The 26,028-nt window shown below is 49.4% G+C and overlaps 1 protein-coding gene across 6 annotated transcripts in view; it reads right to left on the bottom strand.

Annotated features, from left to right (window-relative positions):
• Window positions 1-3,513: 3,513 nt before the first annotated feature.
• The window catches only part of ARNT2 (aryl hydrocarbon receptor nuclear translocator 2), a 196,941-nt gene continuing 174,426 nt past the window's right edge, over window positions 3,514-26,028 (bottom strand). For 3 of the 6 annotated variants that reach the window (XM_016927276.4, XM_016927279.4, XM_016927278.3), the window contains exons 15-19: window positions 24,408-24,507; window positions 20,873-21,011; window positions 20,018-20,183; window positions 9,762-9,898; window positions 3,514-7,866 (exon numbers count right to left, since the gene is read on the bottom strand). In XM_016927276.4, the coding sequence (XP_016782765.1) occupies window positions 7,768-7,866; window positions 9,762-9,898; window positions 20,018-20,183; window positions 20,873-21,011; window positions 24,408-24,507 (641 nt within the window). In that variant the 3' untranslated portion in view covers window positions 3,514-7,767. Of the gene's footprint in view, window positions 7,867-9,731; window positions 9,899-20,017; window positions 20,184-20,872; window positions 21,012-24,407; window positions 24,508-26,028 lie in introns of all 6 variants that reach the window. The other 3 variants (XM_016927277.4, XM_016927280.4, XM_016927281.4) reach the window with 3 other exon arrangements.

Raw genomic sequence — 26,028 nt, 5'->3', positions numbered from 1 at the left:
GCTGTTGGAAAAATGGCACTGATAAATGTCATCTTTTTCAGAGCAAGTATGCTATTTTCCACTAGCTAGGAAATAGAATTCCTGTCTCCCCATATCCTCAGTAACAATCATGTTATCAGACGTAGTATATCTGAGTGACATAAGCATTTATTTTGTTTTAATTTTGTCTTTCCCTTAATTACAATGAAGTTCAGCGTCTTCTAATAGATTTAATGCCATCTGATTTTCTATGAACTCACAACTCAAATTCTTTGACCATTTTTCTATTGAGTTCTATTTTTTTAAATTGACTTTTAGGAATCTTTCATTTATTCTGAATACTACATTTTTGGGTATACAAATTGCAAATATTTTCTACCAGTTAATGGACTGTTACATTTTTTGAGGCTGATTTTTTAAATTGAGTTAAACTTTATCAATATTTTACTTCATGGTTTGTTGTCTTTGTGCCGGGTTTAACAAATCCTTCCAAGACTTGATTTTTAAAACATATTCTCCTAGATTTTTTCTAAATGTTTTACATATATTGCCTTTAGCATTGCGATGTTTTCATCTGTGTAGAGTTTATTTTTTCTATAGGGTGGGAGATGAGAGTATGAAGATTTCTTTTCCTACATTCTTCCCTCCAGCACCATCTATTGGAAGTCTAGCTGGTCCCTGTGATTTGTAATGCTGACTCTTCCAGTCTTCTTTCTGAATGTCTGTGGATTTCTAGGTTCTTTGTTGTGTTCTATGATCTACTTTTCCATCTCCATGCTAACCTTACACTTTTTTTTTTTAGAGAAAGGGGGTCTCACTCTGTCACTCAGTCAGGAGTGCAGTGGTGTGATCATAGCTCACTGTAGCCTCGAACTCCTGGGCTCAAGCCATCCATCTCTTTTTTGTAGGGATGGGGCCTCACCATGATGTTGGTTTTGAACTCCTGGGCTCAAGGGATCCTTACCTCTCAGCTTCCCAAAGTGCTGGGATTAGAGGTGCGAGCCACCATGCCCGGCCCAACCCCACACTTCTAATGATAAAGCTTCCCACTGTCTGGTGGGATAAAGACTGGCTCTTTTTTCTCCTTTTCTTCCTCTTTCTCCCTCTTTCTTTTCTTTTTTAGATCTTATTCAACAAAATTTACTGCCTATCATTTTTTCTTCCATAGGAAATTTGAAATCAACTTGATAAATTCCACAAGAAACTGCTGTGATTATTTTTACATCAACTTTATTGAGACAACCTATGCACAACAGAATTTAATGTACCCATCTTAAATGAAGGGTTGGATGAGTTTTGTGATTTGTATACACCTTTGTGACCATCACACAAGAAAGATATAGAACGTTTTCATCATCTCACAAACTTCCCTTGTGCCTCCTCCCACTTACTCCTCCGGCCAGCAACCAACGATCTGCTTTCTGATTGGTAAGTCTTATCTAGAGTTTCATATAAGTGCAATCATTGTGTATGTTTGTGCCAGGCATTTTTTGCTCTGCATAATGTTTTCGAGCTCTGTTTATGCTGTTGATTGTATCTGTGCTTTGTTCCCTTTTATTGCTGGGTAGTATTCCACTGTGTGGTGGTACCACAATTTATTTATCCACTCACCTACTGATGGACATTTAGGTTGTTTTTCCCTCATGGCTATTACATATGAAACTGCAATGAATATTCCTATTCAAGTCTTTGTTTGGAAATATGTTTTTATTTCTCCTGGGCAAATAGCTAGGTATGAAAAAGCTAGGTCATAAGATGAGTGGATGGTTAGCTTCCTAAGAAACTGTTATTCAAAGTGGCTGTACCATTTTGCCTTTATGAGGGTTCTAGTTGCTCCATATCCTGGGCAACACTTGCTATCATCAGTCTTTTTACATTTTAGCCAAATATTAGAGTCACTGTGTATTTTAATTTCCATTTCCTTGATGACTAATGATGGTAATCAGTTTTTTCCACATGCTTATTTGCCATCTGTATATTTTCTGTGGTGACGTGCCTGTTCAGATTTTTCGCCTGTTTTGTACTGAGTCATTTGTTTTATTCCATTGTAAGAGTTCTTTACATATTCTAGGTACTAGTTCTTTGTCAGATACATGACTTGTGAATGTTTTCTCCCATCAGTGGCTTATCTTTTCATGCTCTTAGCAGTGTCTTTTGAAAGCAAATGCCTTTAATATTTATGTAGTCTAATTTGTCAGTTTATTCTTTGATGGATCATGCTTTTGGTGTAGTATCTAAGAAGTCTATGTTTAACTCAGGGTCACAGAATTTTACATATACTTTAAATATGTGCAGTCTACTTTATGTCAATAATAGATCAATAAAGCTGTAAAAACTAGCAATGCTAGGTGTTTGATGGAAGAGTTTTAAAACGATTTTAGTCTGCCATTTTGCTAGAATCCAAAAAGTTCTCTTTTGGCAGAGAAAAAATAGAATTTGTAAGTACAGTTGACCCTTGAACATCATGGGGGTTAGGGACGCCTACTCTTCATGCAGTTGAAAGTCCATGTATAACTTTTGACTCCCCTAAAACTTAACAACTAATAATCTACCATTGACCAGAATATAGATAACATAAACAGTTAATTAACACATATTTTATATGTGTTATATACTGTATTCTTACAATTAAGTAAGCTAGAGAAAAGAAAATGTTGAGAAAATCATAAGGAAGAGACAGTATATTTACTATTCATTAAGTGGAAGTGGCTCTTCACAAAGGTCTCCATCCTTGTCATCTTCACGTTGAGTAGGCTGAGGAGGAGGAGGAAGAGGAGGTCTTCCTGTCTCAGGGCTGGCAGAGGTGGATGGAAGAAAGTCCACGTGTCAGTGGACCTACACAGTTCAAACCCATGTTGTTCAAGAGTCAATTGTATTTACTAGAGGCATCAGCATATTAAAACACTAACAATTTTGTAAGGATTAAAAAATAATAATAAGAATGTTTGAATAGGACAATATATACAGGGTTTTGGACTGAGACCTGAGTTCAATATCTTGGTTCTGCCATTTCCTTCCTGTATTTTCTTAACTTCTCTGAGTTCCAGTTTCTCCATCTGTAAACCAGGGAGAGTAACCACATATCAGATTTGTAGTAACAAAAATAGCATTTGTAAGGAAGCTTCTAGAGAGCCTTGCCTAACACAGACGGTCAAGAATTGTGAGTTTCCTTTTATTATTTGTTTATTTATTTTCTGTTGGTTCTAATGCAATATGACTGATATGCTAGTTTCCTTTGTTTGTTTTGTTTTGAGACAGGGTCTTGCTTTGTTGCTCAAGCTGTTCTCAAACCCCTGGGCTCCAGTGATCTTCCCACCTCAGCCTCCCAAAGTGCTGGGATTACAGGCCTGAGCCACTGTGCCCAGCCCTAGTTTCCTTTTCTATCCTAAGAAGCTAAACCTCCAAAAGGGTCACTCTTTAGTATAATGTACGCCACATCCTTTACAGATTATGACACAATACAGCCCATAGGACGGAGTGTAATGCAAAGGGCAGGTTTCAAGGATGGTTCAATTACAAACTTGGCCTGGGCCATTTGTTGTTCAGAGCAAAGTCATTTTTATTGTAATGAAATTTTAAAAGGCAGTTACATTAGTTACACATATACACAACCGACTTAATAACTGTTAGTCATAGAGAACATTCAAGAAATACAAATGATTTATCCACAGCACAGTTCACATCCATAAGAAGAAAGAGAAATGGTTAAGTGCTTAAACTGTCCACTGACATCTGCTTATGAAATCTTTTTCTTTCTTTCTTTTTTTAAAGGAAACTGAGATTGTTAGATGAAGCAAGCTGTCCTGTTCCCGCACAGCCTGTGAAACCTCCATTTTGCCACTTTCAAGGTCAGTGCCCCGCAGACCCTGGCCCGTTGTTGACCATAACACTAGCTTTGGCCACAAAAGCCAGGGACACCTACGCTTGGAAATATGCCTGCACCACTGTGTGGTGCCTCCTTAAGTTGCCCCAGACTCCAGATGGTCAAAGAAAAGGTGAATGTCCAGGTGGCTCATGGCTCCTTAGTACTGGGGGTTTGGTGGGGAATGACCCCTGGCAGGTTAGGAGACAGCGACTTAGGTCAAGCCCATATTTTCTGGTAATATAAAGGACATTTCTATTCTGACTTGTTATTCCTAGAGCTGTTCCGGTCACTGGCTTCTTCCTGTTTATGTGGTAGGTCAGAACCGTGACGGAGCAAGGTGAGCCCAGAGAGGTGAGTGTTCACATTCTCGCATAGCTTATGGGCTGCCTAAAGTGCTGCCGGGAGTGGGGAGACCACCATTCATTCCCTGGGACTGGTTTCTTTCTCGGCTAAAGCTAGAAGGACACTGATGTTTGCATGTGTGGCTAATCTGGAGGACATGTAGTCACATTATTGACACGGAAGAGTAAAGCTCCCCAGTGTAAGTTCCTTAACAACCAGAATCCCCCCACTCTCTGCAACATTCACGTCTCATGAAATAACAACAGTGTAGAATCTGGTATGTTGGAGAGTAGAGCAGAATGTGGCTATTTGTGATAGCTGTCACTCCCTGAAGCCAAAGCTAAAAATAAAACTGGGGGGAGTGACGCATGGACAGAGTGTTCTAGAGCCATCCTTGGCCATCCTGTTGCCATCACTGACCCAGTCCTGATGGAGCCTTACTGTGGCTGCATCTGTGTCCTTGCTGCCGGCCCAGGTTGTCACTGTACAGACCTCTTCTGTGGGGAGCTGTCTGCTTGCCTGGCCTAAGGAAAGCCAGTTGAAAGTCTAGTAGTTCAAACAAGGTGTGAGCGAGGAAGTGAGTCACAGAGTCAAACAAAGTCACAAGTGCCTCTCCCCTTTCTAATCCAGCTTTGAGCCCGTCTCCAGTCAGAGAGGTATCTGCTGGGCATGGGCTGAAGGACAAGCAGACCACAGGGGCCATGAGCATTCTGGCCTCCAAGGCTGGGCGTGACTGGCATGGGAGGCTCTTTTGCAAACCAGGATAATTAAATCCTCTGGGGCTTTAATTCTTACTCCAGTTTGTCTCGAAAATCCTTGGTGAAAACCCCTGGGACACGTGCGATTCTCCCAGTCCTGGGCTTCTCCCCCTCCATCACCCCTATTTTCTTATTGACCCCATGACGGCTTTTACAAATCATAAGCAAAAAGTGCAGTCAGACTCTACTCAGATTTCCCGCCTATGCTCCTAGGACAGAGCTGGAAGGGAAGGAGGCTGGGCCTATTTAGTCATAATGCCTCCCCATCAGGTCTAGCTTTCATTCATCCATGAATCCTCACCCAAGGGCCAAGAACTGAGTTCACTGCACCCTGGACCCCTGTTGAGGTAGGAGAAGTAGATGTTGGGAGCAAGGATCCTCTCCTAATTTTGTTGCATCCCCTCAGTGCCCAGCACAGCTCCGGATACAGGGCAGGTTCACAGTCAGCGTGTTCACCTGGGTCTGTGTATGCACCTAAGAAAAGCCTCAACTCTCCTCCAAGAAACAGAAGAGGCAAAACAAACATAAGACCCCCCAAACTTCCAAACTCACAAGCTAAAGGCTATAAAAAGACTGTTTTCATTTCACTGAGAAACACTTCTTTGATCCAAAACCTATTTTTGTGCCTTTTTTGGGGGGAAATAATTATGCCCAAGGCCTGGGGCAAGCTCAAGCCTGCTGGAGGCAGAGGTGGCCCCAAGGGCAGGGCAGGCAGAGAAAGGCCCATTCTGGGGCTGGCCCTGGGAGGATGTGCAGGGTTTCAACCACCTGCCATTTCCCCAGAAGCAAGAAAGCCTCTGAGGTTGGAGTGAACACTGCATGCATCTACAGTGGAGACCCAATCACCATTACAGACAAAAAGCTCTAGAAACTGCAAAGTTGGGGTTAAGTTAGAGTCTAGGAACTGCAGTCATGCACAGCTGGTGACCAGCCAAAGGCATTTTACTGAGCAATGTTTGACTTTTGTAGGTCCCCTAGCAACACTGAGCACATGGATCTCCCTGGCCAGACAGGGCTGGGGTTTAATGTGGAGCTTTCAATGGATCACAGCAAACACTCTCTCCAAACTCCTTCCTGCATGCTGGCCTCACTCCACTCTCAGGTTCCTAGAACCAATGCCACTCTTCTAGGTCCTGCAGAATCCATGGGCAGGGATGCACGGGTTGTTTCTGAGCAAGCAGCGTCTGCGAGGGCCTACCTGAAGGACTCTGGGAGGGACATAAGGGCTTTCCCAGAGGGTGGGTCCCTCCATGTGCCCTGCAGCAGCCACGGTACCTTTTCTACCATATGGGAGTCAGTGGGCTGATGGGCTGGTGATAAGAAACAGGGAGGGGGCGTAATGGTCACAAAAGGAAGGAAACACAAGAGGCCGAAGGAGTCCTCACTAGTGTAAGGGGTGTGGGAGAAGGCAGAGGTCCCTGAAAACAGGGGGATGGATTCTTAAACTCTCCTCAAATCCAAGAGAAGCACAGCAAGCCAGGGATCATGGGCTCAGAGGTCAGCCAGGCAGAAGATTCTAGAGTCAGCTCTTGTTCATGTCTTGAGACCACCAGAGAAATTCAAGGCCCGGGGGTGTGTGGCAGAACCAGAACTGGAACCCACGTCTTCTGCCCCTGAGACCTGCACTCTGTGCCTCCCAGAGCTGCTGTTCCTCCAGTCGGGCTGAAGAACGAAGGCTCAGGTGGCCTGGAAGAAAGTGTTTCATGGTGCCCATGTGAGAAGGCCTGGGCGTCCTACCCTGCTATCTACATCTGTAAAGAAGGGCCAGGCCTCTGACCTCAAGGCGTGCTGTCCTGCAGGCTCTGGGCAGGCACAAGGTCCTCCTCTCACCAGTGGGGCAAGGATGAGACATGCTTATGTGGGATCAGGAACACAGCTATTCAGATCCAATTGGGAGGAGGGTGAGTGCTCCCTTGGGGCTCCTGTGGGAGGAAGGGGCTGCTTCCTCTAAGAGGAGGAGCTTGAATCTGCACCAGAGGCTTGGACCAAAGAACTGACCTACCCATGTGGGCATGCCCCTAGCTGTGCCTCCTGGTGACCCTGCCGAAGTGTCAGCCTGTTAGCCCAGCTCCCAGACCCTGGGCCGAGCATCCTCTGGTCATGGCCGGTGGTGCTGAGCTTGGGGACAGGGCCACACATTTTGGCTCTCTACATACTCTGGATTCTATACACTCACGCTGGCCACACATGACAGACACAAGGCACAACACATCCATTAGGACAGCAAGTCCATGTCACACTGCACAAATTACATATGTCCCACGGCACAGTGGATGCACAGACAGACCAGCGGAGCTGAGGGGCAGGCGCCTCTGTGTCTCTGTGCTTCTTGGCTCCAGCTGGCAGAACAAGGGCTGTGCACTCTGCTTGCCCATTTTTCCAGCATTCCCCCAGAGCCCCACGCATCCATCAGAAGTGAAATCAAGAAGAAATCTGCTTTCAGCATCCTGGGCAGGCCTGCTGGTGCTGCTTGGTCACTCTGGGCATTGGCTGAACTTTCATGGGTAGAAATTGTCTATTAAGAGATTATTCACAACCAAACTTAAGGACCCACTAGGCTCACCTCCTGAGCACACACAGATAAAATACAATAAATACAACTGATCCCCTAATGTCTGCCAGGGCCCCTGGTCAGTGGCCGAGCAGCCGCGGCTGCAGGGGAGAGTGGAGCAATGACGCGCCTGGGGACACACAGCGGGGGAGATGGCTTCTGGTGGGGGGCCTGCGGCAGGGCAAGCAGGGTGAGGGTGGGCCTCGTTCACATGGGCATCGACATCACAGTATGGGTGGCACTGTACAGCAGGAGCCTCACTCTGGCCGCAGCTACTCAGAAAATGGTGGAAACATGCCCAGGTCGGCAAAGTCTTCGATGTTATAGTTGCCAGTCCCCTGGGTTGGATCTCCCGGCATGGGCAGCATGTCCTGCAGAGGAGAGGAAAAGAGAGCCACAGGGGAGTCAGCTCCTCTGTCCGTGCACTGGGCATGTCCCAGGAGCCCAGCCTGCACTCACCCTCATGGCCATCCCTAAAGGGGCAGCCCAGAGGTCCTCCCCAGCCTTCTGCGGGATGCTCTGCAAGGGTCCTCAAATGTCTGAGACCCGGGGAAACTGTTCTCCCCAGGGAGCTGTTGTGACAGCAGGTAAACGGCATTAGGACATGCCCTTTGTCTATCTAAGGTTGAGTCAGGGACCCAGGGTAGACGAGAGCCCCACTGGCGGGGAGACCCCAGGCTGGCCCCAAGCAAGGTGCACCTAACAGATAGCAGATGGCCAAAATATAAGAGAAATGCAACGCAGAGTGGAGTGGAAGGAAGATGTGTGTGGAGACCTGGCTGGCCTGTCTTCCATGTTTATCTTAGCGCAGGGACGAATCCCTGAATGGTTAGATTTCAGTTTCAACATGTCTTTCCAGTCCTCTGGGCCTCAGATGACCCATCCAGAAAACGGGAATAGCACTATTTCAGTTTCTTACAGCCAATTCCCCAACATGTGTTCTGTTGAATTCTCAGCCCATGTGATACTCTGTGAGAAAAGAATTCTGTGGACAAATAAGTTTGGGAAACACGGCACACTTTGCCTACCTCCTAGAAATCCAGTCCTTATTGGTGTAATAAAAGCTCTGATACGTCCTGCAATAAAGAAACTCAATAACTTTGTTTAACCAGTTTTTCGTAAGCTTATTTGGCCAAGAATTCTTTTTAGCATCGTGACCATGAAGATCCATGTCAGGAAATTCTGCCTTACAGGGTTGCTGTGGGGCCTCAGAATGGGCAAGGAACAAGGCCTTACAGAAGGAGGAAGGAGGAGATGGCTGCAGTCAGGGGAGGCAGGCGAAGGCCTGGGTGAGCCGTTCCCCTGTACATTCACAGAATGCTGCCCTGAGTGACATCTGAGTCCCAGGCCTTTGTCTGTGAAGACACAGCTGACCCCAGCAGGAGAGGGGCTTGGGATGAGGGTGGGGTATATGGAGCACTGATTCTTGAGAAGGAGGGGTTGCGATCCTGGGAGTCTCAGAACCCTCCCACGACGTGGTTCCTGCCCCTATCATTGCTTTGCAGGGCAGGCCTGGGGCATGCAGGACGTGCCTGGGCTCCTGTTACAAGGACCTGGAGGGATGGCTGAAGGGGAGTTAATGGGCTCGTACCTCCATTTGAAGCCTTCCAGTAGGAATGTTTCTGGCTGAAAGTTAAGCCAAGGAAGCCCACAAGGGGCAGGGGCCTGCTCTGTGGGACTGCAGCAGTGCCATCCCCAGCCACACAGTCTGCCTTAGACACGAGGGATGGTCTAGAAAGGTCTCAAATAATGGAGAGTTTCAAGGTGCCCAGGTATCCTCAATCGGGGACTCTCCCTGAGCTTAACCACAGAGAAGAGTAGAGCCAGGGCAAGGCTGGCACTGAGCAAGGGCCTGGGTGGGGATGTCCTTCACATCCTGGGGGCTACGGTGGGAAGAAAGAGGGTCAGCCAGTGACAGACAGCCAAGCCTGGGGGTGCCTGCAGCTCTTAGGAGAGACCCCCTTTGGCCTTGGTTTTGTGCCTCTCCCCTGGATAGCTCTGGAGTCTGGGAAGCATCTCCAACTGCAGCCTCCTCTATTGTGTGGCTTAGCTCAAAGGCTACATCAGCCCCTTCTCCTTCCCACATGCACCTGACGTTTCTGGCTGGGTAGGATGGGGCTTTCTACTCCTGGACTCCCTCTAGCCCAGGCTGGGCCAGAACTCACGATGGCTATCGGGCAGGCGGTGGTGCGGCAGAGACCGAGGGGGAAAGGAAGCAGAGAGAAGGCGCCGGTACCTACGAGAAGGCGGTGCTCGCTCGATTTACCTGGAACACTTCAGTCTGACCGGGCTGCTGGTGGGAGTGCTGCTCACCGCTCTGCTGGCCATGGTGCTGGCTTTGCCACTGCGACCAGACTTCCGAGGGCCGCCCTTGGAACTGCCCGCTACTTTGTCCACTTTCAGCTGAAAGATTCGACACACAGGACACTTCCTTTAAAAGCCATCCCGTGGTTCTGTGAGACCTAAGAACCACTGCGGCTGGAGGGCCTCCCGCTTCTGAAAGGCATGTTCCATCCAGAGCTGGCGGAATGTGTTTGCTATCCTTGTCTTTCTCACTGGCTGACAGATCATAAATGGAGTGGATAAGAGACACAGGAGCCCTTTGCCCAATGGTGCAGGTACTTGGCCAGAGAGGTTGGCTCTTCCTGAGGTCACCTGCCAGGTGACTAGGTGCTTTAAGCCTTGGAGTGCTCCTTGCACTTGGTGACTGTGCACAAAGCCCTCCTGCAGGCATCTGGGGGCAAGGGGCATGTCTGTTGCATGCAGAGTGTGGGCTGAGAGAGGGTCTGTCCTCAGCAGTATGGTGTTGGCATGAGGAGGAAGACACACCTACCCCTGCTCCTGATTCCCTCTCGGTCCACCGAATGCTCTTGAAAGGCATCTGGCCCTGCTAGAGGAAAAGCCTCACCTTGGCATTCCCAACCTCAGCCTCTGCCCCCGAGCAACTCCTCGGAAGCCACACACGCATTATACAAGGTCCCCCTACAGGGCCAAGCACGACAGTCTTTTCCTGCCTGGCTCTTTGGCAGAGTGTTTTCTTTGCATCAGTTTGTTTGCAGGGGAAGAAATTTGGGCACTGGTCAGACAAGATAAGGTTCCTCTGTGGGAATCAGCACATTCATTTATAAATGAGAGCCACTTTGCTTCTGTCTACAGTTTATACAAAAAAACAGCCAATGGAAGAAACAAAAAATAGGAAACATAAGTGGAATTGGTTTTTTACATATGAGAAAGAGTCTTACTCCACTGCCCTGGCTGGAATGCAGTGGTGCAATCATGGCTCACTTCAGCCTTGAAATCCTGGGCTCAACCAATCCTCCAGCCTCAGCCTCCCTCATAGCTGGGACTACAGGCTGCCACAATGCCTGACTAATTAAAAAACATTTTTTTTTTTTTTGTAGAGACGAGGTCTGGCTCTGTTGCCCAGGTTGGTCTCAAGCTCCTGGCCTCATGCAGTCCCCCTGCTCTGGCCTCCCAAAGTGCTGGGATAAGCGAGCCACTGCGCCTATCCAGTAAGTGGAATTTTGTCTAAAGACGTTTTTGAGATTCAACCAAAGAGGAGGCTTAAAAAAATACCTTCAGAGAGGATACCTTTAAGGAACATCAAAAATCTTAGAAGCTTTTTTTCTTGTTTGAAATCATTCAGTACCATTTTGGAGATAATGGGCTCTCTGTCAAGCTCTGGGTGGCAAGACAAGCCCCATCTTGTCCCATACTACTCTTTCCAACGATCATGCTGGCCACGGGGAAGCCTCAGGCCCCACCCAACCCCCAGCCTGGGCACTGCGTTAATGTGAGGCCAGGTTAGAAAGTGTTCAGGGAGAAGAATCTCTCTCTCTCCCTCTCTCTCTCTCCCACCCATCCACCTATATATAATGCCTGAGACATAAAGGGCTTTAATAAAATGCATAAGGTCCCTTTAATGCCTTACCATTGGTGCTTTTCAAACTCTACATGATGACAATAGTTGATAAGGAATTCTATAAAATTGAGGCAGGGTACATTCCCCTCCTTAGCATAAGAGAGATTTAAATCTACTGTGCACATAGGATTCTGCTATAAAAAATTCATCTGCCTATGTGAAATGTCTTTTCCTAATAATCCCACACAAGACCCCAAGGGCCAGGAGGAACTCTTTCATAGAATCGTGTCGACTGGCCTCATTAATTGGCTCAGCCGAGGGAAGGCTGGGTCCACAACTGTGGCAAAGTTAAAACAGTAGCATCGCCAGCTGGAGCTATGAGGAAATTCCCACCTGACAGGCACCTGTCCCATTCTGGAAGCCTACAGAGGCTGAGCACAAGATAGGGCCTTCAGTGGGTCCATGTTGCTTGGCAGGAGGGTGGAGGGACATAGCCACCTGTGCTGAAGGAAGGGCATGGTAGACTGGGGGAATGTCCTTATGCATTCAGGAAGATGACTGCCACACAGGCTTACCCAGGATGCTGCTGCAATGACGGTTTCCTTGGGGCTTGCCCATTACAAATCAATGCCCTCAGCCCTTCCTCCTTAAAGCACATACCTACCTCTCCTTCCCTTTGCCATCAACATTTACAGCCACCCCCACCCCACAGCATCTTCTCCTTTCCCTCCCTTCTCAACCCTGTGCAATTACTCTACTGCCAGGCCCCATCCAATAGGCATTTGAAGAGTGCCCATTCTTCTCAATCTCTCTTGAGTATCCAACACTCTTGATCATTCTGTTTGAAACTATCTTGTTGACTTCTAGGACTGAACTTGATTTTGGTTCTGCTACTTCTTACACTACTCTTTCTCACGTGCCTCCTGGTCCTTACTGTAAGTGACCTTATCTCTTAACATATGTTGAAAGCAGGGGTCTGAGTCAGGCCTTCCTTCTCGTCAACAAACAAGAAGGAAATAACCTCTTCTAATCTCATCAACTGACTCATTCATTTATTCACTTGGCAAATATTTCCTGAGCTCCTGCTCTGACGTGGGCTCCATGCTGGTACTGTACATACACTGGAGAATAAGATCGTTCCTCTCTCAACAAGCATATAGCATGGTTGGGAAAGGGAGCAAACAGGCGATTCTGCACAGGTGAGAGCTGCTCTAAGAGTCAGAGGAACTAGAATAAAAACCCTTACGAGGGATACCTAACTAGCCATGACAAGTAGAAAAGGTTTTTCAGAGATCTCAGATGACACCAGAAGGGGAATTAGTAATTAATCCGGTATAGGGCTTGGAGGTAAGGTTGAAAATAATTCTAGAGAAAAGGGTCAGTCTGTTCAAAGGCCTGATGGTGAAAAAGGGCTTGGTTCATCCGGGCATCTACAGGTGGCTCAGGATGGAAGAGGAATAGAGTGAGATCAGGCAAGTCATAAGAGATAAGGCTGGAGGGTAAGCCAGGGGTCAGGTTCCACACTGTCAGTATGACCAATTTTGGGGACAACAGAGAAACACTGAAGGTTTTTAAGCAGCATCAGGAAGCACACAGATGTGTATGGTCCATGGGTGGGTGGACAAAAAGAGAGGGAAAGAGACCAACCGAGAAAGGAATGGGGTAGACAAGAGGAGAGGGAAGGAGCCAGACGGGAGGAGGCTGCTGTAGCAATCCTTGCAAGAGACGACAGTGGCTCAAAACACAGAACAAAAGCCAGCTGGAGAGCAGTGGGTGGATTTGAGATGTGATGGAGAAGGAGGTGCCTAGGCTTGTTGATTGATTACTGACTGTGCTGAGGGGTGTGAGTGGGAAGAGCTAGGGATGATAAACTTGCGCTTCTGGTGGTATTGACAGGCTGGGGTCGGCTGAGTTCCCACTCCCCTAAATACCATCTCTCAACTCCTACCTGCTTTCCTCCATTCTCACTGCCCCAACCAGTGCTGTGAGTCATGGCTACACCCACTGCCCCCATAACCACACAGCTACTGGCGTGATCTCCCTCCAACAGTAGTCTACTGCTTACAGACTGCTTAGTGGTTGACCGCGGTCTATGCAGTAACATCCATGTTCTGGATGTTGGCATGAAGATCCTTCACGATCTGGACCTATTTTTAGCCTCATCTCCCACTTCGTGTCTAATTCCAGCCCCTCTTGCCCTAGTCACATGACAATACTTGCATGTCCCCCATGAGCCACATGCAGTTACATCTCTGTGCTACTGCACATGTGTTCTTTCTGTCATGTACATCCTTCCCCTTCTCTGTGCCTAGATAATTCTGTGCATGGGCCACCTCCCAGCCCAGATAGACTGTGTTATGGGCTGATAACACCTGGGCCAGCTGCGTGGGCTTTCAGACCACGGGTCAGAATCTTGAGGAGCTTGTGGCTTCCTAGGTCACGGAGGCAGGGATGACATCCTCCTTTTTTAAAAATTTGAAGCTCAATGCTATCATTCTCCTCTCATGAACATTTTTTCTTGTGAGGTTCAGCTGATTTGGAAATTGCCCTAAGACTTAAGGCTCACTTGAAGTCCTGCTTGGAGGTCCTATGTAGTTGGGTTTAGCTCAGTGGTTCCCAATCGGGTGATTTTGCGCAACCCCACCCCCCCACCAAACCAAGGGGGACATTTGACAATGTCTGGAAACATTTGTCATTATCATAAACAGAGAAATCCTAGTAGGTAGAGGCAGGGAGATGCTGCTGAACCCCCTATAAGGAACAGACAGCCCCCCCACAACAAAGAATTATCCAGCCTAAAATGTCAATAGTGCTGACACTGAGAAACCCTGCTGGATAAAGTAATAAGGTGCACCAAAGGGCAGCTCATTCTCTTACAAATGCCTTCTAGGCAGAAGAAAAACGCACCTTACAGCAAGGATCACAGTCTTCCTGAGCCTTCTGGCTAAGGCCTCACCTTTTCAACACTAACTAGTATTAGGGATGGAGAGGTCTATAATTCCCCACAATTCACTGGTAAAAATGTCCGGGACTGAGCTTTATGGGCAGGAGCTGGGGAGGAAGAGGGTGCATGGTGTCTGCAAACATTTCAGATCAGCGAAATCCTACTGGCTCCCTGCCTGTGCTTAGTCTACCCTGTTCCCCTATTTTGAATTATGCCTTTCGTTTCTCACTCCAGATATTTTTGAAATAACAAATTCCTTTTTTTTTTTTTTTTGAAATGGAGTCTTCCTCTGTCATCCAGGCTGGAGTGCAGTGGTGCAATCTCGGCTCACTGCAACCTCCACCTCCCAGGTTCAAGCAATTCTCCTGCCTCAGTGCGCACCACCATGCCCGGCTAATTTTTGTATTTTTAGTAGAGACAACGTTTCACCATGTTGGCCAGGCTGGTCTTGGACTCCTGGCCTCAAGGGATCAACCCACCTCGGCCTCCCAAAGGGCTGGGATTACAGGTATGAGCCACCACACCCAGCCTGGAATAACAAATTCTTTCAATTCTCCTCTCCAAAGTGAGTATGGGCTAGGTGGGGCAGGCTGGGATGGACATGGCTCTTTTACAAAAAGGCAATGTGTTCTGGATGTGTTTCTTGAGCTTTGTAAAAGACATTCATCCCCAGAGTTGTTTATCTATTGTGACCTGATTTAATCTGTATCGACCTGATCTGACTTGTGTCATGCATGGATGAATTGCTTTAGAGACCTCACCCTAAACTGAGACGCATGTGGGGAACAAGGAGCTATGGACATGCTGTTGCTTGCCAAGACATTATATCTGGAAAGCATGCTGCTAAGAAAATAATGTAACTTAGATCCTACATATGTGTATGCCACACTTGGAGCAAGTCAAGGAATTGAAACCTGATCTGCTATAGCACCTTTGAGCCATTTCTCTTTGAGCAACCTGTGCACTTGGCTTCCTGCATTTCTCCAAGAAACAAGGTAATATCAACAAGCAGATGCCTGGCAGTAGTTGAGATGAAAAGAAACTGAGCAATTTGAGGATTCAGGTCATATACATTCTTGCCAGTTATCAATTTACTGCCTCTTGGCTCTAAATCCATCCTTCTTTGCCCTGTTTCATGATACTGAAACTACACCCTGCAAACATTTCTCCTTTGTCAGCGAGTGCAGCGTTAGGCTTTCTCAACAGAGGACGCTGGAGAGACAAGCGAGGTACTGCAGAGAAGTGGCTTCTCTTCCTGGATCAGGTGTTTCTTTCCTCCTGCAGTGTGTCTAACGCAGTGTGCAGGATGTCTGGGTGCTCCCTCTTCAGCACATTTCTCTACCACCCAGAGGCTGCTTCCTGTGAGTCAGTTTTACCTGCGGGCACTCCCTGGGGAAATTCTTGGCCACCTGGTGGGGTGGGTGTGTAGACCATTTCTGGTCCATCTGCACCCCCTACTGAGTGTCTCAGTCAGCGGGCAGGCTGCTTTTACAGACCCACTGCAGTCCAGAGCATCCACGGTGTGTTACCAAGACAGATGCACATTCTCCAACAAGGGCTGAACCTCAGGTTTTGTGGGGTGGGGTCTCCTCTTTCAAGTTCTTAGTTCCTGTCTTGTCTACTTTCCCTTAGCCTTAGAGGTAGAAGCTGCTGCCCACATTTATTATTCCTGTATTCCTCAGGGTCCTTCTTAACCACCTTTAATTAGCCACAAAATCTTTAAATTTTTCCTGTTTAAATTACTGCCATGGTTTCTGTCTCCTGACTGGGCCCTACAGGCACAACACTTTCCCCACTTACTTTGTTAAGGGAATAAATGCTTGGATTTTTCAGGGCTTAAGTAATCGGACTGTGTAGTTTCCTAGTGGATGCTACATTTCAAATGGCTAGGTTTTTGCTGTGACTGGACTCAAAATGAAAATGATACTAAGACTGGAAACACAATTATGACAGCAGTAAAGCTCAAGATAACTTGAAAGGTCTGAAATGGAAGAAATGCTTTGGCTTGACTCCTGAAAGCTCGTGGAACAAAACCAGCATGTGTTTCACAGAAAGGGCTGAGACCCAGGCAGGGCCGTTTTTTCTCACTCAATGTATAAACTCAGTCTACAAAGCTATCCTGAGGAGTCTGCTACAGTTGAAGCACTGTTCAAAAGTGACATGCTATGCTTGTCACAACTCGATGTCTGCCCCTGGTCCACCACTGGGTGACGTCCGGCAAGTCTGCTCAGCAGGCATTCCAAATCCCCTGCCTGCTCCAGCCAGCCAGAAGCAGGAGGCTGGGATCAACCGCATTATCTCTCTGGGCTCTGGGCTCTGGCCATGGGTAATGAACTGAGGCCAGGTACCGTGGGGTGCTGTCAGGGCTGGGAACCCATCAGTGCCACACCAATAGGCCCCAGGGCTGCACAGAGGGCACTGGGAAGCCACTCAGATGTGCCCACGCTGGGCTAGGGTGTGTGTCCATTGCAAATGTAAACACGGCCTGTTTTTTAAGCCTGCTTTGTGTTTAATAATTAATGAAACTGACCATTAATGGGGCAGACTGCTCTGTTCCTTCTCCACTCACCGATTCTTACCTGCTCTGTTCCTTCTCCACTCACCCATTCTTACCTGCTCTGTTCCCTGCACCCTTTCCCACTGTGCCCTCAGGAATAACCATCCTCACTAACGAACAACTCTTTGGGTCCTCTTCCTAACCACACACCCTCTTTCTTCTGTCCTTAACCAAAGCCTGCCCTCTTCTCCCAGCCAGCACTCCACTTCCTTGAAGCCCTGTGGAGTAAAAGCTGACCCTGTGGTCAGAAGGGCGTCTGGTGTCCACCCATTTTCCAGGCCCCTCTACACTTCTGATGTGAACCCCAACACCTTATCCTGGGTCCCCTCTGCCTGCACTGGGAGCTTTCCTCCAACAGCGTACTCATCACAGACGATGACAGCAACCCTTCGCCTCGAGGTCTCCCTCTCCCTCCCAAGACTGTGCCTCCCTTCCTGCTCTCCTGCTCAGCTTCGTCTCCACTCTACCATCTGTTCACTCCACCACAGCCTGGCTTTCAACACACTCTCCCTGCATCCTATTCCACTCAAATAGCTGTGGCCAAAGGTAACACATGATGCACTGATGGCAAGGCCATAAGAAACTTCTCAGTCCTTCATTTCTCGATTTTATACGCTTTTTCCATGCCCTCATTGGAAGGGTTCCAGCCCCTTTCTCATGAATGTACATCAAGGGCCATCTGCTGGGACATCCAATTCCTGCTTAATTCTGAGGTGCCCTGTGAATGGATTTGAAAATGATGGTAAGTACAGAGTAGTGGATGGGAACACAGTCTCAGATGTACTGCCCAGCTTTGATTCTCGGCTCCAAAGGCATGATTCTGCTATTATCAGCTATAGTAAGTTAGCCTGGGTAAGTTATCTGACCTCAGTGTGCCTTAGTTTACTTATCTGTGAGATGAGAATAATAATGGTATCTCCTTCTTAGGGCTATTGTGAGCACTGAATGAATGCTACATGCTAGCATATAATAAGCACCCAGTAAGGGCAGGGTGCTATCATTACTATTATTATGATCTGAGTGTGAGATAGCTCAAAGGCAAATGTAAAAACCAAACCTGGAGCCCCATCTGTGTTGAGCCTGTTCTTGGCCATCAGTGGTGCAGTGGCCTCAACCCAGGGCTTCATCCTTCCTGTGTCCCATCTCCATTTATACTTCAGGGCCTGGCATTTGTTTAGTGAAGACTAGACAGAGGCATGGAGCTAAAGGCACTGGATGGTTGGGGCAGGGAAGTGGCCTGCCCACCTGTCTTGTCACAGCCACAGTGGGATGCTCCAAGACCTTGGTTGCATGTTAGCTCTGCTCCGAAGCCTCTCTTGACCCCATCAGACATAACGACTGTCCTGACCTGCAGCCACAAGGGCCCCCACGCAGACCATGGCTGCTGTACCTGCAGACTGTCCTGCCTGCCTCCCTTTACCTGTCTGTCTCCCCTGACCCAGTCTCTGGACTGTGTCCTTCTCTGGGTGGGGACCAGGTCTCCTGTCTTCTGTTTTCCAGGGCTGATTCGGGGCCTGGCACTGAAGGTTTTTTTGAGTAGATCGGTGCCAGATGGTCCCTGGGCTTCCGGGAAGGACTAGGTACCCAGGAGGCCTTGAGTCTACGAGGCCCACCTTCAGGAGGAGGTGAAGGGGTCTCTCCACACCCAGGTGAGGAACCAGATGTGGAGAAGGATCTCACGTGTGACTGCAGGAAGGTGGATGCTATCCTGAGAAACAGGATTCTGGGCTCAAGGTGGTAACTGTGCTGAGTGCCTGGCTGACTTGAGAGCAACTGCTACGGGGTTTCTCCTTCCTCAGACAGGGTGCTGTGCTTCTAAACTGGGTTCCAGTGAACCACGTGGTGAGAATACTTAACAGGCGAAGAGGAGAACACACTGCAAGTAAATGGGACTAAGGCTGGAGGGACAAGCATGGCCTCAGGAAATGCTGTGCCCCAAGACCTTGGGCTGAGTGGGACGGACGTGCTGCTGTTAGCAGAGGAGGTGGGGAGGGCTGGGCAGCAGATGACAACTCCCCATTGTGTGCTAGGGGCTCTGCACAGCATTTTTCTTTCTTTTGTTTTTTCAGACAGGGTCTCACTGTGTCACCCAGGCTGGAGTGCAGTGGTGTGATCATGGCTCACTGCAGCCTCAACCTCCTGGGATCAAATGATCCTCCCACCTTAGCCTCCTGAGTAGCTGGAATTACAGGCATGCACCACCACACCTGGCTAATTTTTTTTTTTTTTTTTTTTTTTTTTTTGTAGAGACAGGGTTTTGCTATGTTGCCCAGGCTAGTCTCGAACTCCTGGGCTCAGGTGATCTGCCACCTTGACCTTTCAAAGTGCTGGGATTACAGATGTGAGTCACTGTGCCCTGCCTGCACAGAATTGTTCATAAGGCTGACAGACAAGCAGTTCTAATGGAAGCTTTTAACTTGCCACGTGGAAATTCAGATGTTTGGGCTCAGATTCACGCTCATCTGAGGAATCAATTCTGTAGAGAAAAGCTCTATGAGCCGCACTGCTGGGTGTCACCCAGTGACCTCACTGTGAGAAAGCAGGCACCAGCTTGGACTTCTTAGCCAGGACCACGGGTCTCTTATGAGCCTGTCCTGACGTGAAGTGGAGCCCTAGCCCTGGGAGACATGCTGAGGAGGTTCCTTACACACATGGAGAGTGGGCAAGGCCCAGGATCCTGAGAAATGCATAGGACACAGCGGTTCCTTAACCCTCTATGGCCTGAGGTTTTGTTAACAAAGTAAGATAGGTGTTTTTAATATTTAAAAAAGACAGAAAACTTTGCAGTGTTATTTATGCAATTGATTGTCTCTATAGCTATTCTCTAGTTTCTTGAAAGAAGACTATAAGGTTTTTGACTTGAAAATCCTTGCCAGGGCCATAATGGGTTAAAATGGTATTCAGATCACCTCACAGCACGGGAACATCATCCCAGTGCCTTGAAAATGATAAAGTCAAATCACAAAGCCAAGGCCTAAGCATCCAGTCTCTTAGGAACACCATAGGCCTCCTCATAGCCAGAGAGAGAGGAGGTGCTTGGAAACCTCCAGACCTTATTTTGGTAGCTGGGAGCTTGGAGCTCAGCCTCCTGAATTCAGGCTGTTCAGAAAGCATTTGTGCTGGCTTTCCCAGAATCTCACTCCCTCATTCCCCACCTACCGAACCCTGGAGTCCTGTTGGCAAGACTGGAGTAGGCATTCCCACTTGGCGAGGAGGTAGCTGGGCTGGAGAGGGGGCTGTAGGAAGAGGGGTCTGCCGGGTAGGTGTGGCTCGTTCCAATCCCAAAGGGAGATGACTGAGTCTTGCTGGACTGAGATGGGATTTGCTACAATCAGGACAAAGCAAAGAGATGGAAAGCATCACCAGCAGACCCCCGCCCCCCAACCCATGCCCCAGGCTGGTCGCAGGGGCAGTGCCTGCTCTGGGTTGACAGTGACTCCCCATGACCCTCTTGTCTGGCTAGGCACAGGCCTGGGATCAGCCCGGTGTGTGAGGGCCCAGGAACTGCAGGATCTCTGGGGCACGCCTGGTTGAAGTTACTCCCCAGGGCTACAAGGATCCGGGCCCTCTGGAGTCTGGTTACCAAGGCCTTGGCATTATGAACACCTAGAACTCCCTCAGCCCAATCAACACCCACCCTCACAGTGACTATGAGGGTCTGGGGATGTCACAAGGGTTGGTGGTTTCATGCCCTCCAGGCGCAGGGGCAGCCAGAGGTCCAGAGTAGTGAGGGGCTCATTCTTGATGGGGTGTCTCAACCTGCCCAACCTTTCCCTGCCAGCTGCCTCAGGACATGGCTGTAAGGAGAAAAGGCTGCTGAAGTTGCAGGCTGGGCACCTGGCTCTCTGAGAGCCCTGAGGGTGGATGGTGCTCCTGAGTAGCCAGCTGCTGTTAGGGTGGTTGGTTCTAGCTAGGAGCCGACCCATCCTCAGAGCCGCAATCCAAAGAAAACACTTCCCAGAGTGCTCTGCCTCTCTGGGCACCCAGGGGAGATGCCCTCACAGATGCCCATACCTGTCCCGGAAAGGGCGGACGACTCCCTGTCCACGCCACCTGACTCTGGTTTAGCTGCCGGGAGATTTGGGACATGTTCTGGCCCGTGGAAGAAGAGGACTGAATATCATTCACTCCAGGCACATGAACCACTGAAGAGCTAGAAAAGAGGAAAATGCATTTATCCCGAGGACACACCTGGTTTGCATGAGTCTGCGTGCCCAGCCAACCACACAATCCGCCCTGGGCCATCTTCCTGGCTCTCTCTCCATGCAGCGCGTCACTAGAGAAAATGACTCACACATCGTGAGCCTCAAAGCCCCTTGGCCGTCCTCCTCTCCCTTCAGGGCTTCCTCCACACTGCTGAGTAGTCCTGCCATGTCTAGGAGTCTGGTACTTCCTCTCCTCGTTCTCCCCAGGGTCTCCCACGCACTCCTCAGCCCCTATCCTATGCCTGTACATCCTCTGCTCTCAACAGATGATTTGGTTCCCAGAAAGAGAGAAGCTTCTTAGAATAAAAATCAATCCCGGTGTTCACTCACTCTTTTGTGCTCTGGTTAATTTGTTCCTTTGGGGCACCTATGAGGCTTAAGGATTCAGGAAATAGGTTGCAGGCTGTCAGTTTTAAACGGAAAGAAAAGCTTCTCAATGAAAACCTGCTGGATGGGGCCTAGTCCTGCTACCCAGAGTTTACCCCTCCCACCTTCAGTTCACCTTCGACTTAACTCAGTTTGTCTTTATTAGGCCCCTGCTGTATGCCGTGCTCTCTGCATGTCCTTTGCAGGCTAAATCTCTGACCCTGCTTAGCTCCTCGGCAGGCACTGTCTGCACCACCAGGCACTTCTTCCAGGAGATTTTCCGGGCTATGTCGATTACATGAGAAGCTCATCAAAGACTAAAAGGCTGGGGGCAGACTTTTACTTTGTTTCAGGCCCCTCGTCCTGCCTCCCTGGGACTAGCTCAGCATGCAGGGCAGTGCGCTGGGTGCCCATGAATCAGTCAAGTAGGGCAGAATGGGGCTCATCACAGAAGGCTTTGGTAGATTTTTAGCTCTGTGTTAAAAAAAAGGCAAGCCAGAGATCAGCAGAGATTGGGTAAAATTTTACTATTGTATTCTAATAAGTTTCCTATGCTATCTGATCCCTTTTAAAATAGGGAGAAACCAAGAATGTCAGAGACATTCTTGAGCTGATCATTGTAAAACAAGTTCAGTGGCTTATATAAAGGGGACATCATTTCTGTCTTCATACAATCAATTCCTCATTTAACATAAGGGCTCCTTTCCCATTCTCCTTCCTGATGAAAGTATTGCTTCAGAGGACATTTTCTGGTCACTATTGTCTAGTAGGACCCTCTCCCACAGACCCCCAGCCCTTGGTGTCCTCCCCAAAACACTAGGACAGGCGCCTTGGCAGAAAGGGATGGGCTTCTTGGGGCAAAGCGCCAGCCCCTGTGCACAGCCCTCCCTGGGGGCCTCTGGGCTACAGCTGCCTGCCTTAGTGTAGACAGGCAGGGGCCAAAACTGGCAGGACCAGAGAGGGAGGACTGTGGGTGAGGATGCACTTCAGGTGCCAGCAACACCATTCTGCAAGCGGCCCAGGATTCCCTATGGCTGTATTGGGCCCCAGAGTCCTTCATCCCACAGCCTACCCCATCCCAAGCCAGCTCAGATCCTTCGGATATACAGGAAATTCTGCCTATTCCACAGGCTTTAGCCCTAACAGGCATCCTTTAATCAACTCAGTCATTTATTCATTCATTTTACGGACTAGTACTCAGCAAGTGCCTTTTCTATGCCAGGCTCTGCACAGGTGTTCGGACGTTCCTTGGATTCCTTCCCCACACTGCCAGCTGCCCCAAGCCTGCTTTTCCTTCCCCATCACTCATCACTGCCCTGTGCACCCTACATTTTTGTTTCTATGACAACAGCGTTACCCAGGCTCTGCACCTCACGCTGGACTGTCTGCCCTGAGCCCTGTCTGCAGCTTCACTCTTCTCCCAAAGGTCATCAGTGATGGTGTCCTCCTCCTCAGCATGGCCCCCACGGCTGCTGCTGCAGACACGGCTCAGGGCAGACAGTCCAGTGTGAGGTGCAGAGCCTGTGTGAGGCCGTTGTCATAGAACAACGTGGTCATCCTCTGTTTCTCCCATCAGTGAGGCCTCCTCCAACACCTCCTCCAAGGCTTCACTCAGCACACCCCTCAGGCCCTTGCACCCCTGCCCTGGTCAGGAGGCAGAACCTGACTTTTGCTTTCAGGCCTAGCTGAAGAGTCAGCCAGACCTTCTCCGGTCATGCCACCTTGGGCTGTCCCCTTGCCTTTGAACTGTCCCCTCCTTACCTCCTGCTGCTGTATTCTCCCTGATCCCCTTTGTCCAGAGTGGAGGACAAGCAGCAAGTGTCACAAGGACCCCATGAACATGAGCACCCGGGCAGGGCTGGCACAGGGCTTGGCATCGACCGAGATCGGTCAATGCATGCTGAGTAGCTGAGTAACTCAGCAGCCAAGAGAAGTCTGGAGGGCTTGACTATTGCTCAGCAGAGCAGCGTGACCTGCGGTGATGATGGTTAGGGACTGCTCACAGAGGGCTGCCATCTTGTCTGCTGTCCCCAGACCAGAGGCCCTGCCTGCAGCCAGGGCTCCCCAGTGTGCAATTCAGCAAGACTCAGCTGCAGGCGTGGCCAGAGCCACTGCAATGTCTGCTAATCTGTCTCCAGGAGGTCTGTCCATGAACCAGTGTGGAAGCAAAATCCTCATTCCTTGTGGCTAGGGCAGTCCCGTGGCAGGGGCCTCTCTCTGGGTGGCCGGCCTCACCTGCCCTCCTGGCCTCTGCATCTGGAAGCTCTGCTTAGGGTCTGGCCAACCTCACTGGAGAAGCCCTGCCCTGCTGGGCATGAGGAACTTAGGGTGTCTGGTGGGCACACGTGAGTGCCCACACACCCTCCCCAAGAGCTGCCAGCCTCTTCTCTGACCGTTCTTCCCAGTTGATGCTTCTGTCTCCCCAGAAGTCAGTGGAGCCAGGCCTTGCCTCCAGTGATGATGTCAGGGCTTCCTCAGTGACCTACCAGATGCCCTTGATGCTAAGAACCAAGCCTTGGGAAGGTTGGACACCCTGCCTGAAGCCTTGAGTGCCCTTTAGGATGAGGCTCAGACGTGGTGGGCTGAGCTGACCAGTCTTCCTTGGATTTGGCTGTAGCCTCTGGGCACCAGATGACAGGATACTTCCTGCTACCTTGTCAGCTGTTCCCAGCTCCAGCTCACTTGGGTCCTGGCTAGAGGGAACTCACTCCCTTCTCCCCGGCAATCACTGCCACAGAACACAGTGGCCGGTGCTGTTCACATCCAAGAAAGAGTAACTGACACCAGGAATCTATGGCAACTCATAGAGGGCTCACAGAGCAGAAGAAGAGCCACCAGAATCCTCAGTTTAGTCCAAGGCCTGAGCGCCAGTAACCACTAACTCATGCTTACAGCCCACAGAGCTGTGCTCTGAGACCCAGGGCTTTCTTGGTGAGGGAGCATCTTCCCATACCATTGTCCCCCTCGCTGGCACATACCTGAAGGCCTTCCCGGAGTGTCCAGAGGGAAATGGGCTTCCTTGGGAGTAGATCTGCTGGGTTCCTGCTGCAGAGGCTGAGCTCATCATCTTCTTCTCCGCTAGGAAAACCAGAGCAGGAGTCACATGCGAAGGTTCCCTGCTCTGCAGACCACAGAGGAGGCTGCCCCAAGAAGAGGTGCAGGGGTGGGCGTGGGAACGGGAGGACACAAGTCAGGGCAGCCCACCTGCACGCAATCTTCTCAGCCTTGCCTCTGCCTCCTCATCTCCCCTGGAGCCTCCCTGGCATATGAAGGCACTGGGCTGTTGTTCTTGACCCCTAGGCTAGGCCACAGGCTGCTTGACGGCAAGGCTTTTTTGGAGAGTGGGGAAGATTAAAAGAATTAATGAGGCTAGGCATGGTGGCTTGCACCTGTAATCCCAGCATTTTGGGAGGCTGAGGCAGGCAGATCACTTGAGGTCAGGAGTTCAAAACCAGCCTGGCTAACATGGTGAAACCTTGTCTCCACTAAAAATACAAAAATTAGCCAGGCATGGTGGCAGCCATCTGTAGTTCCAGCTACTCGGGAGGCTGAGGCAGGAGAATCGCTTGAGCCCAGGAGGCGGAGGCTGCAGTGAGCTGAGATCATGCCACTGCACTCCAGCCTGGGCGACAGAGCAAGACTCCACCTCAAAAAAAAAAATTAGTGAGAGTTCTTTCTCAGACATTATTTTATCCAATCTTTCCAACCCTGCGGTGTAGGGATTCCAAGTCCTCCAGTTCTGGGTGAGGAAGCACAGGGTAACAGCGAAGAGGATGGACTCTGATCTCAGCTCTCTGGGTCTGAATCCCATCTCCAAGGTAAGAGGTGCAACCTTGGACTGTTACTTAATCACCCCCTGCCTCAGTTTCCCAACAGAAAGAAGGCGAGAATAAAAGTATCTTCCTCAGAAGGCTGTAGTGGCAATTCAGTGAGTTAACCTAAGTGCTTACGACGGTGCCTGATTAACGGAGCAAACAGAAACTAAAAGTTTGCTATTGTTTGTTACAGATGAGAAAAGTGAGTTGTAGCCTGTCCAAAGTCACGAGACGGCAAGGGAGGGCTCAAGGCGTGAATGCAAGCCCAGTGCTCTTCCCACTGCTCTGGAACTCAGCTACCCCTGCCACCCTCACCCAGCAGGTGCCACAGCAGGTGATGTCCGGGGAACAGCCCTGGATCTGTGTGCCTTGACCTTCCACTAGGGTTTCTTTGAGAGACTGAGCTCCTCTAACACTGAAAACACTCAGCCCCTGGCCAGCAGGTGCAATAATGCATGATTTTCTGCCACCGCAGAATGGTGAGCAGAGTCGTCTCACCCACAGGCTCACCCACGGCCACACGGCTGAAGAAATGGGCTCAAGACCCAGCTGGCTGTTTAGAATCTTACACGAGAGAGAAGGTGCTTTGTATGGTGGTTTGAGAAACAGGAGTGGGAACACGAGTGGTGGCAGGGTGCTAGACAGCAGGCTCCAATGTGACAGTTCTCCCTCCTTCGGTCATCGAAGGTGCCCAGGGCTCTCTGCAGTGCCCTCCCAGTGCCCCAGAATCTTCAAATGTCTACCCGTCTCATTCCTACAATCCCTAACATGTTCACCCGCAATG

This window comes from Pan troglodytes, chromosome 16 (genome assembly GCF_028858775.2).
Source record: "Pan troglodytes isolate AG18354 chromosome 16, NHGRI_mPanTro3-v2.0_pri, whole genome shotgun sequence".
NCBI lineage: Eukaryota > Metazoa > Chordata > Mammalia > Primates > Hominidae > Pan > Pan troglodytes.
The sequence above is the reverse complement of the archived record's forward strand: the minus strand, read 5'-3'. Positions and strand labels throughout refer to the sequence as shown.